This window comes from Carassius carassius, chromosome 26 (assembly GCF_963082965.1).
Source record: "Carassius carassius chromosome 26, fCarCar2.1, whole genome shotgun sequence".
Taxonomy (NCBI): Eukaryota; Metazoa; Chordata; class Actinopteri; order Cypriniformes; family Cyprinidae; genus Carassius; species Carassius carassius.
In genome coordinates, this window is record NC_081780.1 from 3,037,558 (window position 1) to 3,054,536 (window position 16,979).

A 16,979-nucleotide genomic window follows, 5' to 3' on the forward strand; every position below is an offset into this window, starting at 1 on the left:
TCAGTGTAGTTAGTTAGTTAGTTGTGATAAAATGATACTTGTTTTGATATTGGTATCTAATTAGTAACATTATCAAAGCATGAATGCATGAATGTCAGTGTAATTCATGCTTTTAAATGTGCTTAAGTGTCCAATTTTTGTTCGGGTCTTTAAACAGCTCTAATGTTTGGATTTGTTATGTTTAATGGAGGATTCTGTTAATAAGCATGCATCAGTAACACATCACTGTTGTTTCCCTCGGTCTGTCAGGCTGGAATTATACAGGAAAGTGCCAAATCTTCGCATCCTTGCCTGTGGAGGAGATGGAACGGTAAGCTGCAATGCATGTTGGGATGCTAATCATGATGAAGTTTAGAGATTTTGGACGCACCCCCCTCTGGTGACGAAATTGTGGAACGACAATGAACGCGCAGTGATAAAACACTGTAATTAGCTAATGCTGGCTCTGTACTTTACAGTGTCACGCTTTCTTGTAATTCATTTCTAGATCTATGAATTACGTGAGTTAAAACTTGGATTTCCTGAGCGCTTTTGTCATTTCTGACCCGGGTTTGAGTGATTTGTCCTCTTTTGTCTAGGTGGGCTGGATTCTCTCGGCCTTAGATGAACTACAAATGAACCCACAACCTCCTGTAGCTGTGCTTCCTCTTGGTACAGGAAATGACCTGGCCAGGACACTGAACTGGGGAGGGGTGAGTCAACTCCTCTTAAAGCATCTTTACATTAAAAGACAAATAAATAATTGTATACTCCAGACAACTGCATTAGTCTGATATGATCGGGCTGCTCTGATTGGCTGAGAAGCTCTGATTGTGCTGTTAGATTATAAATCTTTGTTTTTTTTATGTCTAAATAAAAAAAAACTTTTAATATATACACAAAATGTCTTTATATATATATTTTTACATTTTTTTTGAAAGTCTTAAAATTTTAATATATGTTAGGTGTCTAAAATGTTATAAAATATATGCCTAAATGTTCATCTTGGTATGTTTTTTATGTCTAAATATTTTTTAAAATATTTTAAAATATAAAAATTCTTAATATATTTAAAAAATGCTTTTAACAATTTTCCACCCTTAGAATATATATATTTAAAATAAGTTATATTAGAAAAAGCAATAACATTCAAATTTATATTAAAACAGAGTCTGATGATGTGGCTAGTGTGATTGGCTGAGAGGCTGTGATTGTCACAGATAAATGCTGCTCATTATTTGCCGTTATACTCTGACTGTGTGTCTGGAGAAACACTGGTCTTTGAATCTGGAGTCTCCCAGGATATTCCTCCATGCCTCAATCTGAAGTCTGTTATTAGCAATGAAGCGGGTGTAATGATCATTTGTGTTGATGCTCTCATCATTGCCTTTGATCTCAAGTTCAGTGTTTAAGTCCGGAGTGAACCGCTCTCACAGACAGTAGCTGTGATGTTTCAGGGTTACACGGACGAGCCGGTGTCGAAGGTCTTGTGTCACGTGGAGGACGGGACGGTGGTGCAGCTGGACCGCTGGAATCTGCAGGTGGAGCGATCGGCCGTTCAGCCGGAGGAGGGAACGCAGAAGGTGATGGCTGTGTTCCTGCTGACAGACACAGACATTGGGTCGTGTTTGTACGCTGCTGATATGTTTGTGTGTCTGTTCTCAGCTTCCTCTAAACGTGTTCAATAACTACTTCAGCCTCGGCTTCGATGCCCACGTCACCCTGGAGTTCCACGAGTCCAGAGGTCTGTGACGCTCGTCCTGCTGGAGACCGGAGCTTACACTACATATATGAGGCGTTTAATACCTGACAGTGACGGTTTTAATGCCCTGAACACATTCTTCAGCCTTTTAATAGTGTTGATATTCTTCAAATATATTATTTAAAATGTGTATGTATTTTAGATATAAATAAAAAATAGATACATCCACATCTAAATGAAAGTATTAATATTTTAGTTGGAATGCCATCAGATTTTAGTAAATATAAAGAAATAAAAATTAAAAAATCTTAATGTTTAAAAGAATGTCTTTATATTTTAAGAGATATAACAACTTCATATTTTTTATGAAACACATAAATGTTAAAAAAGTCTTAATAATTTAGTCTTAATGCTTTCATATTTTAGTAATTATATTTTTTAAAATACATCTTAATATTATGTAAAAATATGTGGTAATTTTTTTTTTTTAAATACAGTAATATTTTTTATAACATGATAGTCTTAATGCACTAATATTTTAATAAAAAAAATATTCTTATATAAACGTAATATTTTAAACAAAATGACATCTGCCTTAATATTTAAAAAGAAAAACTAAATATTCTTAAAAAAATTTAATCTTGTCTTTACATTTTTATAAGGATGCTATTTTTTTATGTAAAATATATTTATGAGTTCAAGTTCAGTTCACATTATCGTTCATCAGACTTTTTCTGAATACTGTAATGTAAATGTGGGCGGGGCTATGTTAATCATTATACTCCAAGGGATATGACATCATGAACCATGAAATTTAGTGCATATTGAGATGTGGCACATTGAACGTTTTCTATGATTTGACATTAAATAAATTACGTCTTTAATAAAATATCTTTATGTATCCATTGTTTCTCTTTCTCTGAGTCATAATCATTTGTCGTGGTGTTCCTTCACAGAAGCCAATCCCGAGAAATTCAACAGTCGCTTCCGTAACAAGATGTTCTATGCAGGGGTAAGCTGTGTTCCTGTCTGTCTGACAGACTGAGCAAGTGTGTGTTTCAGTGTGTTTTGTGTAACTCGTACTTGTGTCCCCTCAGGCGGCTTTCTCTGACTTCCTCCAGCGGAGCTCGAGGGATCTGTCCAAGCACGTCAGGGTGGTGGTGAGTATCAAACTCTGCTCTGGCTGTTTCTGTCCGCTCATGCTAACTTTACCATTCTTCACCTGATCTTCTTCTGTGTAATTTATTTTCCTTCTTTATTGGCAGTGTGATGGTACGGATCTCACACCCAAGATCCAGGAGCTGAAGTTTCAGTGCATCGTCTTCTTGAATATTCCTAGGTGTGTGCAGAAAAAAGACTCGGTCTCAGGAAAAGTTTTTTTTTTTTTAATTAATTTATTTTTTTATCATGAACTCTGGTTATATCTCTCTGTTGGTATTAAATCAGTCAAAAAAAAAAAAAAAAAAAAAAAAAAAAATATATATATATATATATATATATTTTTTTTTTTTTTTTTTTTTTTTTTATGTAAATATATTTATATGTAAGTATATGTAATATATTATGTAAATATATTTGGATATTTACATATACGGATATTCAAAATACAGTATATATCAAATATAATTTTTTTAATATTAAATATTATTCGTAAATATTTATAAATATTTTAAACACATTTTTTTATATTGTTTTTTGTTTAAAATTTTCATAGAATCTTAATATTTTTTATAACATGTTAAAATATATTTGTCTAAATATTTTTTATAATTCATCTATTCATATATAGATATTTTAAATGTTTAGATATATTAAAATGTATAGTCTTTTTAAACACATATTCATATTTAAAAAGAAATATACAAGACAAATCTATATAATTAAAAATATATAAATATTGCGATTTTAAAAATATAATTATATTTCTTGAAATGGATGGATGTGATGAATATGTTAATGAGGATAGCAAAATGATCATTTAGATGAAGTTTGCCTTTAAATGCATTACACAGACAATACATTTGAACATTCGATTGCACAGATATATTCTGTGCTTTAAGTATACAAATAAAAAAATCTGACAGTTCTCTTTGAAAACATGTTTTTCTGTCAAGCCTGGTACATTAGAAATGTATTTGGGTTGAAGGTCAGTACAAAACAAATAATTATAACGCTAATAATGACTTTAGTAAACACATTATTATACTTAGTGCCAAGAAAAAAACTTTTACTGATAAAAGTGTTCAAACATTGAGATTGAAAAGGTGAGTTATAATAAGTGTGGCTATAATAAAGTGCTGATGAAGATTGTAAGAGAAGCTTCTGACTTATGTGATGTCATTTCCTCAAATATGATTTCAGAAAGATCAAACCAAAGTTTAAACTATATAAGAAGGGAAATGTCACAGAATAATAGGGCTGGATGTGAAAAAAACCCATTCTGCATTTTCTCAGAAACTTAGATTTAGATTTATTATTATTTTTTTATTATTATTAAATGGAATTCCATTTAATTATTTAATTAAACGTAATTATGAAAATATTTGTTTATATATTTATTTAAGTGAACAGAATTGCATTTTTCAATATTTTTAATCCTTTGAAATATACAAATAATGAATAAGATAAAGCAAACTGGATAAAAAAAAACATAAAAAAATAGTTTTTTATTAATAATTAGTTTTTTTTTTATTGAGCAGAATTAGATATTTTTCCCACTTTATTGTAACATTAAAATATAATGGCAATGAACAGCGTCATGCAAACTGAATAAAAAAATACATAAAAAAACATTCATTTTTATATATATACATGTATACACACACACATATATATATATATGTATAAATTTTTTTTTTTTTTTTAATAGAGAATTGTATTTATCTATGTATTCATTTTTTTTAATCTTTTGCTTTAATTAACCATTTGAAATATAATAGTGATGAAAAGGGTCATGCAAACTAAAAATAAAACTTTATAGTTAAAGCTTGAGTTGAATCTCTCAAATAAGCTCAAATAGTTCAGTCATCTGATAATTATATCAGTAGTAAGGCATGAGGACTCAAATGGCATATTTCCTGACTGTCTGTGGGTTTTCACCTGAAGGATTCGTTCAGCTCAGTAAAGTTGTACACGTCTGTCTTCATTCCCCTGTTAACCTGCCGTCTGTAGGTACTGTGCAGGCACCATGCCGTGGGGCAACACGGGCGACCACAGAGATTTCGAGCCTCAGAGGCACGACGACGGCTGCATCGAGGTGATCGGCTTCACCATGGCCTCGCTGGTGAGCGCTTCGGCTCTTTCTGTGAGTCAGAGAAAGAAGTGTAAGGCTCATGACTCACATGTGTTTCCCGTCTTCACCTTAAGGCGGCGCTGCAGGTGGGCGGTCACGGCGAGCGGCTGCATCAGTGCAGAGAGGTGGTCCTCACCACCTTCAAGACTCTGCCGGTGCAGGTGGATGGAGAGCCCTGCCGCCTCGCAGCCTCCACCCTCCGAGTATCTCTGAGGAATCAGGCCAACATGCTGCAGAAGAGCAAGAGACGCACGTCTGTGCCGCTGCTCAACGAGTGAGTGCCTCTGCTGCAAGACACCGCCTCTTACACAAGCTCTTTAAGCTGCCTTTTTCTGTTTGTTTCATAGATTGTTATTTGAAAAATTCATTTTTTGAGATTAGAAAAACATGTGTTTTTGTTGTTTTACTACATGATATTTGGCAACCTGAACTATTCTTGTCATTACATTACAAGGTCAAAATGGAATATTATTATATTTTTATGTAGAGAGAGGGAGAGAGCGAGTTATATTATTTATGTTTTTATGGTTTTCTTGTCACAAAAAAGCTCCCCCAGCAGCTAACCACTTTTTGATTTAACATAAATAAATAATATAAAAAATACAATATACAATAATAATACACTACTGTATATAAATAAATAAAGGTTTGGGGGTTGGTAAGATATTTTCTTATTTAACACAACATATATATATATAATTAATAAAAAAAATACAATAAAAATATACAGTTTTGTAAAATATATTATTAAAGTTTCAAATAATTGTCTTCTATTTGAATATAATTTAAAATGAAATTTATTTCTGTGATCAAAGCTGAATTTTCAGCATCATTACTTCAGTCTTCAGTGTCACATGATCTTCAGAAATCATTCTGATATTCTGATCTGCTGCTCAGGAAACATTTATCATTATTATTATAATTATTATTATGTTGAAAACCATTGTGCTGCTTAATATTTTTGTGGAAAGCGTAATACTTTTTTCTGATTTTTTTTTTTTTTTGTGGAAACAAAAACTTAAATTTTAGAAGTGTACATTAGTGTATAAATAAAATGTTTATATAAGTTACACATTATATCACATCACCTCCAGCTAATCTCTCAGAACGAGGGTTGTTTTAGAGCGTTCTCCTCAAACACACACACACACACACACACACACACACACACACACACAGATGTGAGCGTCTGGACGAGAGTGTGTCACTAACAGTCTAACACTGTGTGTGTGTTCGTAGTAACAGCACTAATCCACGTCTGCTGGTTCTGCTCTCTGTGCTGCTCTCAGTGGGGTTTTCTTTCTTTGTCTCCATCTCTCTTCTCCACCTTAATCACCGGCGTCTCTTCGTGTGTCTGTCTGTCTGTCACCTCGGTCCCGTCTCTCTCTGTCTCTGTGCTGACTGGCTTGGCTGTGCTGCCTGTGTTCCTGTGTGGCTGCGCTGACGCAGCATTCAGAAAGTGTGCGCAGCCGACCTGCGCCGCCTCTCTGCTCCCCCCGACTCCTTCTCTGTGTAAGTACGCTATCTCGCAGCACACACACACACACACAGAGGCATGTGTGTATCTGTGTGAGTCGAGGCCACTCACTCATGAGTGTTTTGTGTTTTACACTCAGCTCATAGCGCATCTTCAAGTCAACATGAAGTTGAAAAAGACCCTGTTTATAGACTAAATACAGCTTTCTGGTCTTATTATACACAGATCAGTCAAATAAAGGGTTTGTATTTATAATCAGAATTAAAATAATATAAATGTAATATAAATCTCCTTAAATTGTTAATTATATATAAATGATTGTATAATTAAATTATATATAATAAAATATATTGAATGAGTATATAATAACATATGTATATATAATAGAAAGTAATATGTAATATTATTAATGTATTTATAATATAATTAAAATATATATCATAAATTTATATATAATTTACACTTAAAATGATATTTTTACAATGATTATTATTGTTGATATGCAATTAGGATTTATTATATTTACATTTTATAATAATACTTTATATATAATTGTAATATTTGTATTCTTTCTTATAAATATATTATTTATTTAGACTGTAATACTTTAAATATTTTTTCATGTTTTTTTTATATTTTTATATTAAAAATATTTTAAATTAAGTAATAATGATATTAATTATTTTTTATTTAAAAATCATGTAAATGTTTTCAATAAAATAGAATATTAAAATAGTTGTTTTATTATTATTATCATTATGTATTAATTTATATTAATTAATTAATTAATTTTTGTCTGTACCAGCAGTGTTGGACTGCACAGGTGTAATAATAATGCTAATCATTAACCAAATAGCTATTTAAGCATTTTGAATGCCTTTCTAAATTATTTCAGATAATAAACACAGTAAATTAATATCGGTTAATCTATTAAAGGCTCCAGAAATTTGAGTAAATAATGATCAATTTGACTTTGCAACTATTCTTTTAAGGTTCAATCATGTTGACTTGGATAAGGATGACAGATTTGGTCTAAACAGACCAAATGAACACGAAAAGCATTTTAATGCATTAATGACTGTGATGTCCTTACATGAATGCCTCACTAGATGGCACGCTAGTTTCTTACTCAGAGGGTGTATAAGAGAGAAGAAGTGTAATGGAGTTGTTCCAGAGAATGCAGTGCATGCAAGTTACTGCTTTAATGAGTTATTAAAAGTTTCTGAGAGAAACCCATTGCTGTGTGTCTTTCCAACATGACGACATAACAATGACTTAAGTCCTTCCTGATCTTCACCTCTCCCTTTGTGAAGCTCATTTTCACTCTTTTTCACAAGCTCCTCATCGTCTGAGATTAATATTGTTTTCATGGTTATTCATTATGAATCAGTACAGTCATAAAGTGTTGTCATGTAGTTCCTGTGGGCATTATCAGCAAGCAGAAGATAAAACGCAGAGCATGTCTGTTCCACCTCCACCTTTGTTGATTAGATGTTTCATTAATGTGGCATCAGTTCTCATTTGTTGTCGTATCGTAGCCCTCATGCCGTCCCTGAGCGTCTGCGTCTGCGTGTGAACCGCATCGGCCTGCAGGAGTACGAGAGCATGCAGTTCGACAAGGAGCGTCTGCGTGACATCTGTAAGTCAGTCAGAAACCTTCCCACAATTCAGTTCACTTGTTATTATACAGTGCTGCTCTAGGACAGGTGAGTGTGATGTGACTGTGTGTGTGTGTGTGTTCAGCGACTCCTGTTGGCATCGTGGTGGTGAGAGGAGACTGTGACCTGGAAACCTGTCGCCTGTACATTGACAGACTGCAGGAGGTGAGCACTTCCCATGATGCTCCTGTCAGACTGATTTCATTGAGCACTGAATCAATACGATTACTGAACACGACTCAATTTAGTTTGTCATCCTGCAGTGTTGAGTTATTTCAGGTTCAACATTTAACCTCAAATCTAACCACAGCTTTGTCTCCATCATGTTTAACTCATGCTCTCACACATTTGTGTCTGATGTTGACAGGATTTACATCAGGCGCCCTCTACTGGTCACAGAGTGCACTACCAGGTAAAGACCTGACAGCTCAATTCAAAACACAAGATGCTGAGTCAGAATGACAGGAATTGGAATCGATTAATACAGAAAAGAGATTAATTAATTATTCATAAAAATAATTATACCTTAATATTCTCATATATATGTTCAGGACTATCAAAATAATTATTACCGGCATCAAAATATATGTTAAGAACCACAGCATGTTCAAATAAATAATACAAATGAATATTCACATTACAATTTAAATCTATGAATTGTGTAATGATAACTTAATAAAATACATATTTAAAATATTCACATCAGTATTTAAATCTTTCAATTTTGTAATGATAGCATAATAAATATAAAGAGATCAAATATTTACACCAGAATTTATACCTTATTAATCGTGTAATGATAATAAAATTAATTACTTAATAAAATTGTTTTTAAATAATTTTGTAATAATAAGATAATAAAAAAAGAAGAAAATATTCATATCAGAATTTAAATCTGGTAATTTTGTGCCAACTAAAATTGTATTCACATTCAAATTTGAATCTAGTAATTATGTAATATTTTGAGTAAATTATAGCATAGTGTTAAATGAAGTTAATTTATTAAATATAGTGATTTATAAATAAATGATGCCCCATATGTTTATGGGTGATTCATTTTGAAAATAAAATGTGTATGTATTCCATGAAAACAACACAAAGAGTAGTTATGACGATTTAATTTTATTCGAATTCATTTGTACTTTTTTGTATTCAAATGCACCTCAGTGGAGGAACTGAAGTAGAACTGACAGTAAATGTGGCTCTGAATTGTTTGTCAGGATGAGAGCGCAGGTCTGCCGCAACCCAGCTCTGCACACAGACTTTCACCAAACTGGAGCTTCCTAGACTGTGAGTCACTTCATCTGTACTGGAAGACGAGAACTTCTCTGTGTCAGTAAATGCTTACCGCTGTCATGTTTATTCTGTTTCCAGCTACATCAGCGGACCGGTTTTACCGCATAGATAAGGCACAGGTATTATAACCATACAATATGCCTTATAAAAAAATGTATAAGCTTACAGGAAGCTGCATAATGTGTACTTGTGTGTGCAAACAGGAGCACCTGCACTATGTGACCGAGATATGCCAGGATGAGGTTTTCATCCTGGACCACGAGGCCCCAGCGGTGAGCCAGGTCCGGGTCCCAGGGATGCCAGACGTGGTGGTGGAGCCCAGTTCCGGGTGAGACTCATCAATACCTTGTCTTTCTGTTCATGCCTGACAGGTTTATACCTGGCTACAAAGCTGACCTTTTATTTTACTCTGGTTTCCTTATTACAGGGTTGCCTTGACCTCAGACGAACAAGGTAAAGTACAAACAAACGCATATTTCTCTGAAGTGAAGTGGTGAAGAGATAGGAAACAGGTCTTGACTTAAGAAATGGAGCAGGTTTTCTTTAGAAGTTGATGTTTTTTGTCAGAGGTCATGTGATAAACCAAAATCATCGGCAGCAGAAATTCCCACATGCATTTCTTAAGATACCTCATGTATGATTGCTATTCATTGTTTTGACAAAATCTCAACCACTTTCCAGCTCTCCTGTCAGCTGCTGTTAAAGGAGATGTAGGCACGGTAAGATTGTTTGCATCTCCTTGTTTGAATTTGAAAGTGGAAGTGTTTTTGAGAAGTGACTCAGCAGGGAGGCACACAGGCACTTGTGCAACTTGTTTGTTTTTCTGATTAAAAGTCAGCCATGTGACTCATTCTGTCACTCATCTGGACTCATGATCTGTTGTGTGAGTCACAGGTGTCAGGGTGCTGCACCGGTGGGGTCAGTCTTCTGGTGCGGGACTCCCAGGGGTGCACTGCTCTGCACCTGGCCGCCCAACACGGCCACATGGACATCGTGAGTTTTATTCTGGAGCACGGTGAGTGAGAAAAAAGCTCATACACACACACACAATCATGTGCTTGAGTTCTGAATTTCTGAATTCTGTTTTTTTTTTAGGGTCAAAGCTGATGCTGGATTTAACTGACAGAGACACGTACGTAGCTGCAGGTTTATCTGATGAGTTGCATGTTAATGGTGTGAACTGGCATTTCATTTGCCTTCATTTCCTTTTTTTCAGAGGCGACACCGCATTGCACAAAGCAGCGGCCCAGCAGCATGTGGAGGTGTGCAGACGTCTGCTGGAGGCCGGGGCTTCCCTCAGCAAAACTAACTTCCTGGTGAGAATCTATTTGTGTTTCCTCTTTGTTTTGACACGTGATGTGAGACTCGGCAGAGACTGTCACATTGTCCTCTTCAGGGAAAAACCCCTAAGGATTGTGCCCTGGACGCCGGGAACTCGGAGCTGGTGTCGCTTATTGAGAGCCAGCCGGTGGAGGAGCCGGAGGCGCACGAGGATCTGGAGACGGCTGTATGAACGGGCTCACGCGAATAGAGTCGGAAAGATATTTACCCACAGAAAGTGGCTATCAGCGCTCCTCCGAGTGGCCGCTCGCACTCGCAGAGAAAGAACGAGAGAGCGTGAGAGAACACAGACGGAGAGCGAGGTGTTTAGAGAGCACCTCGGGCTGAGAGAGTCCTCGGGATCGTGTCTAGCTGTTTTTTTTCCACTGATGTCGCTGTGGGGTTTTAGCATTTATTTATTGCTTTTATTTATTATAACTATTTATTCAAAGATGGATTAGGTTTTGTTGCACCGCAGGTTAGTTTTAGAGACAAAAGACATTTAAACATGCCAGAGATGGAAGCTGTCATGCATCAATATTGTGTGCCAAAGACACACAGTGAGGAAGAACATGAACTGAAGAGAGTTCAAGGAGGATCTTCTTCCAGACTTTTTACGATTGGACCGAATCATCGCATAGATTTTAAACTCAAACGTTTGTGTGCCGTTACAGTGGCGTGATTGTGAAATTATGTTCTGACGACGAGACAAGATCTGAGCCATATTCAATGCAATATGAAATGATGACATTTTTGCATTTATCTATTTAATATTACATTACATTAATGTTTCAAGACAAGTAAAGGAACCTGATGTGTGTTTTTTTTTTCATTCATTGGCAGCTTAGCATTCTGAAATGCTAAGGTTGTGGTTTGCTCGAAGAATGACTCGACCTAATGAATGATGTCGAGAGTTCAGTGTGGTATTTTGAACATATGTTTAGTCAATGTTATATGACTCATGCTGGAAAATTCCCAGAGATGTGTCTGCATGAAAACAGATCATGCTGAGCCTTTGTGAGATTCTTTTACATAGAATACTGTATCATTTTAAAGCATTATTGTGCATGGAAATTGTTTTACCTCTCTGGATGTTTCTACCCCTCAGTGATTATGTAATGAAATGGCTTTCTTTTTTTTATGAAAAATATGAAATTGTTCACTGGTTGTATTTTTTATTTTTATCTTTTAAAAGACGAAACTACTTGAATGTTTTAGAGTTTTTTTTATTTGTATTTTTTCTAAATATCTATTTTAGGTGTGTATGAGTGAGTAGACATGATAGCCTATGTGGAGATGTGACAAAAATATCATGTTATACGATCTCAAAACTGGCAATGTTTCTCATTAAAGGGCAGTTGGATGGAAAGCACCACTGTTGAGTATTTTCTGTATAGTCATAATCAACCTAAAATTACCGTTAAGAGAGGAAACGTGCAGTTCCTAATAATTTGTCTGACTCGCTCTGAGTAGTGATGGGTCATGCGTAAAAGATGCGGCTCTAAGAGCCGATGCTTTGTAGTGAATCAGAAGAGCCGGCTCGCATCGAGTGAGCCGGCTCCCAGTTTTTTTTCCTTTGGCTGCTTACCTCAAGGCAGAACTTTATTTTGATTGGTCAGCAATCGCAACGCGGCCAATCAGATGTGAGTATATGGGATCATAACATTATGTAAAAACAGAGAGGGGATGAAGTGAAGCGGCACTCCACGGCAAGTTAACGAGACGTAACAACGTTAATGGAGGGGAGACTGTATTGTGGCAACATCGGTTCCTTCAGAGAGAATCTTCTCAAAAACAGGGCAGATAATCACAGAAAAAAGAAATATGATCAGTCCTTCAAAGCTGAGGCATCTGATTTTTTTGAATACCAGTCTTCACTGAGGACATTAATACTGTTTGCTTGAGTTTGGTTCTAGTTCTGTGGATTTATTTGCGGTTTTGTTGTTAATTTGTGCAATAAAATGTTTGATTAAAATATTAAACAAAGGAATGGTTTTGTAACAAAATAAATGCACAAAATTAGGCAATTATAAGGATTCTCCTAAAAACACTGCACATGAAAGGGTTTTCAACACACAAACCATTAATTTTTGCAAAGTTATGGTAAAACAAAGCCCTACATAAAATCTTAAAGTAAGAGCCATTCAGGAGTCGAAAGAGCCGGCTCTTCTTTGGGAGCTGAGCCAAAAGAGTCGGCTCTCTGAAAAGAGCCGAACTTCCTTTCACTAGCTCTGAGTCAGTCACCGAGTGTAATGCTAAAATATGTGTGACGTCTCATCTTGGCTCCGCCCACAGGCGCATAAAACCTGACCTCGAACCTTCACTGTACTCCGAGTCTGGGATAACATCGGACATGGATCACGTAGTCATGTAAGTGGGTCAACTTTCATTATATATGTACGGTATTTATACATATATATTAACCAAGAGACAATTTTAAAAAATAACTATATCATACTCTTGTATTTGGTTTCTGGTTGTTTCTGGTTAACACTTCCGTGATTTCGTGTTTATACGTAAGTTACAAAAATATGTCTAGAGTTTCCAAAACATCAAGTCATGCTTGTGATTTGTGTCTAAACTTACGGAAATGTCTGAGACTGAAGAAAACATGAAATAAACGTCTGGAGTTTACTGTAGTGAGCGTTGGTGAACATGCCCAGACACATTAACTCATCAACACAAACGCATCAATAAATAAACGTCCGGATTAAATCACTTCCTTGTAAAATAAAGGCAAACTTATTCTGTTAGAACAAATGTAAGGTCAAAGAATATTCAGGGTTAAATACGCTTAAATTAGAGACATATCGCTAGTTCATTAACGCACTAAATACTGTCCGGAGGAGATATAAAATATATAATTAATATAAGAAGAAGAATTTTAAAATGTTGCAATGATGTATCTCTTATGCAAAACCACGGTTAATATTTTAATATTTTAAATTTAAAGTAAAATGGAACATAGTTAGATTAAGCTTAACAAATCTAGCACGGTTTAAATTAAACGTATTTATTGTTAAAACATTTGTTGTTCATTATTTCTAACATTCTTAAGCTGTTAAAACATAAATAATAAAATCTAATATAAATAAACTTTACAAATATGTATTATGGTTTGGTGACGTGTATTTCATATCTGAGCAGGGATCAGCAGCACAGTAACGGTGATGTCCAGACGTCTGCGTCCGACAGTCTGGAGTTCAAACTCCTCATGGCATACACTCGTAAGAGACGACCCGCTGACACCCTCCTGAAGCAGGACGTCCCGTCTTCACCACAGCCGGCTGAAGATCACAGCAAACCAAAGAAAAATAAAAGACACAGGAGACTGGCTTTCCTCTTAAAGTGTATTAAACCACAGAAAGATGAACCAGCAAACTTAAAGCAGCCAGCGACACTAGCGCGTGAGTTTGAAATATTATATTGATCTGAATGTGTGGCCGCTTAAAGTATTTTTTTTAAATCTGGTTTGCTTCCTTCAGGTTCAGATGATGGGGAAGTGGATGAGATGGAGAACATGGTCAGTGCACTGACCGAGATATCAGACTCGGTGCACTTTACTCCATCTGACATAGAACCAGACTCTGATGGTGAGATTGAGCTGTCTTCTCTTTTGATTTCTGAAGATTTCTGGGTTGCTTTATGAGAGAACAGTGCAAACTAAACTTCACGTGTATGTTCTCTCAGCAGATGTTGTGGAAAAGCTGGTGGAGCTCCTCAGAGAACATGGCGATAAACTGGACAGAAAGGTCAGTAAAATCAAATGAGTGCTCATAATGTCATTTAAGCTGAGATGTAAACACTGACCACCAGGTGTCTCTGCAAGCATAATTACCTGCACTGTAAAATGTCCATCGTGCCTGTTTTAAAGTACTATCTGCTTTTCATTCCCTTTTTGACAAGAATGAACCTTTGAATCCAAAAGTCTGAGACCACATTAACAGAAAAAAATGTAAATGTAATTTGAAACTGCACAATATAACTTTTTATAGTGTTTGTAATAGGGATGGCTCGATACCACAATTTTGGCTTCGGTACGATACCAGAATCTAATACCTTGGTATCGATACTAAATAAATACCACAGGTGACCAATAACCACCCTCAAAAGTTAAATGAATTGAAACAGTTTTATTTAAAAAAAAAAAAAAAAAAAAAGCACTGCTTGAAACTCTGCTGCACCAAATGTACAAGCCAAAAGTATAAAAATGACACCCTCACAAAAAAAAACTACAGCCAAGCCAGGGAACATACAGTAGGTTTAAGACATTCCATAAAGTAATGTTAACATGCTAAACTAGTATTAGCATATTTAAATAATAATTACTGATTCATCTAGATTAATAAATGTTATAATACTGTTAGGTCAGGTTACTTAATGAATGTTTACAAATGCAGCTTATTTGTAAAGTGTTATTCTAACATTAATATTAGTGATATTCATATTAGTACTATTACTCTCTCTCTCTATGCTGATTCCTCTAGGGGTTGCCACAGCGGCAGTAATAGTAATATGCCATTTATTTTAGTATCACTAATAGTAAAATTTATATTACTAATCTCTTTATTCTTAAATTATGAGACCTTAACTTCCTTCATTGGTTCCAGCGTGTCATGCAAGCACATTTGAGCTTTCGTGTTTACCGTATCTTATAAGTAGGCAATGTGCGCTGATCAGTGTTGTGAATAAAAGTCTAAATTAAATCAGTTGATCTCTGAACTCCTTGAATAAGTCAGGATGAGCTAGAGACAAATGCTTAGCCAGGTTTGAAGTGTTGCCTCCCGTTACACCAAATGATTTCAAACTAATGCCATATTTCACTCTTACTGCCTTCTTTATTTATTAATTGCGGGACGTTTTTGCTGCAGATTAAGGAAGACAAGGTGTTACATGAGAAGCTGCAGTCCTCTCTCACATACGGCTTCTTCAAGAAAGTGATGGAAGCTTTCTGTGGAAGTGTCTCTCCAGATGTGCCTCCAGAGCAGAAAGACAAGAAAGTAAATGTGGCTCTGGTCTGTGAAGCCACCAGTCAGCTTGTTGGCCTCCACTACCATCCAATGACCCAAGTGCTGGGCTTAGGTGCCCAGTATCTACAGGACAAATACTCCACGTGGATAAACAAAAACATGCATGCAGGCAATGTAAGTGTTTCAGTGAAAACTCGCTTATTCACAGCAATGACATCTGGCCTAATAACACATAGAAACATGTTTCTCCTTTCACAGGGAGAAGTTGATGATGAATCCAAAGAGGAAGTCCAGTGAGCAGAAGAGATCCTCTCCACACATTACAAAACTTTCTCAGGTGCACAGGCACTTTATTAACCCGAAAAAAGTGATTTATTTTTTTACAGTGAACCAGCAGGGATAAAGCTTGTTTTTGTTCCTCTCATAACATCCATGAGAGAAAAAGAGGTAGTTCAAAGCACATGTACACCATACCTCATTGAAAGTGCTACGGTTACTGCCTCAAAGCATTGCACCAAAAATACATGTTCTATGAAAACCAGCATTATGTGTTTACATGTTTAGCTCCACTTGTAAACTATTTTTGTAATTGAATGAGATTAATGTTATTGATTTTTGGCCTTTTGTTAAATCTGTACTTCTGTTTTGAAATTAACGTTATTTATTTTCTTTATCACTGATTGTTACAGTGATTGTTTAAAAAAAAAAGTCTTAATGTACTTGAACTTTAACGTTATAACATTAAAATAACTGAAATGTTCAGTAATTTTTTTTCTGTATTTTCTTTCTTTTTTCTCTACAACTACTGTATTATAGAAGTATGTGAACTGATTTCTAATTAACAGGTTCCAGCATAAATCTCACTAAAACAGAAATGACTGGAATAGACATACAGTAGTAAACATTTGAAGTGGATCGAAAAAGTTCTAAGACAAGAACACATTTTGGTTTTAGTTTTTAGGACAACTTTTGATAAAAGGTTTTAATCCACTTCAAATGTTGATTACTATATAAGTTAATTAGTAGGGGGTGTTTGCATAGTTTTGGCCATCTAGTGTATTTTATCAATTAAAGGTAATCGCTTAATCTTCTGGTTTATATCTACAATAATTTCTAGTAGAATCAAGATACTATTATAATCTTTAATAACATGCATACATATAAACATATATATTTCTTAAATATATACTGTACATGCATACACTTGTATTTATACATACATAATAAATATACACAGTACACACTCATATTATGTAAACGAAAACTTATTTTGGATGTGATTAAT

At 35.1% G+C, this 16,979-nt stretch overlaps 2 protein-coding genes across 8 annotated transcripts in view; both read left to right on the forward strand.

Moving 5' to 3' along the window:
• dgki (diacylglycerol kinase, iota) overlaps positions 1-12,093 on the forward strand; it is a 40,179-nt gene extending 28,086 nt beyond the window's left edge. For 3 of the 6 annotated variants that reach the window (XM_059510668.1, XM_059510667.1, XM_059510666.1), the window contains exons 12-33: positions 250-310; positions 579-692; positions 1,437-1,562; positions 1,645-1,723; positions 2,638-2,693; positions 2,779-2,841; positions 2,947-3,020; positions 4,853-4,964; positions 5,048-5,247; positions 6,423-6,485; positions 7,989-8,089; positions 8,194-8,273; positions 8,476-8,520; positions 9,329-9,398; positions 9,483-9,523; positions 9,608-9,732; positions 9,832-9,857; positions 10,086-10,123; positions 10,299-10,419; positions 10,500-10,536; positions 10,621-10,720; positions 10,801-12,093. In XM_059510668.1, coding sequence (XP_059366651.1) covers positions 250-310; positions 579-692; positions 1,437-1,562; positions 1,645-1,723; positions 2,638-2,693; positions 2,779-2,841; positions 2,947-3,020; positions 4,853-4,964; positions 5,048-5,247; positions 6,423-6,485; positions 7,989-8,089; positions 8,194-8,273; positions 8,476-8,520; positions 9,329-9,398; positions 9,483-9,523; positions 9,608-9,732; positions 9,832-9,857; positions 10,086-10,123; positions 10,299-10,419; positions 10,500-10,536; positions 10,621-10,720; positions 10,801-10,917 — 1,849 coding nt within the window. In that variant the 3' untranslated portion in view covers positions 10,918-12,093. Of the gene's footprint in view, positions 1-249; positions 311-578; positions 693-1,436; positions 1,563-1,644; positions 1,724-2,637; positions 2,694-2,778; positions 2,842-2,946; positions 3,021-4,852; positions 4,965-5,047; positions 5,248-6,422; positions 6,486-7,964; positions 8,090-8,193; positions 8,274-8,475; positions 8,521-9,328; positions 9,399-9,482; positions 9,524-9,607; positions 9,733-9,831; positions 9,858-10,085; positions 10,124-10,298; positions 10,420-10,499; positions 10,537-10,620; positions 10,721-10,800 lie in introns of all 6 variants that reach the window. The other 3 variants (XM_059510671.1, XM_059510670.1, XM_059510669.1) reach the window with 2 other exon arrangements.
• A 932-nt stretch (positions 12,094-13,025) lies between these two features.
• LOC132106231 (apoptosis facilitator Bcl-2-like protein 14) lies at positions 13,026-16,398 on the forward strand. 2 transcript variants are annotated; one of them, XM_059511868.1, is made up of 6 exons: positions 13,026-13,094; positions 13,872-14,131; positions 14,210-14,317; positions 14,418-14,476; positions 15,596-15,868; positions 15,953-16,398. In XM_059511868.1, exons 1-6 carry the CDS (start codon positions 13,078-13,080, stop codon positions 15,989-15,991), a joined length of 756 nt encoding a protein of 251 aa, XP_059367851.1. In that variant the 5' UTR covers positions 13,026-13,077; the 3' UTR covers positions 15,992-16,398. The 2 variants fall into 2 exon arrangements, with proteins under 2 accessions (XP_059367851.1, XP_059367850.1); XM_059511867.1 differs by having other exon boundaries at positions 14,415-14,476; positions 15,953-16,394.
• The last annotated feature ends 581 nt before the right edge of the window (positions 16,399-16,979 follow it).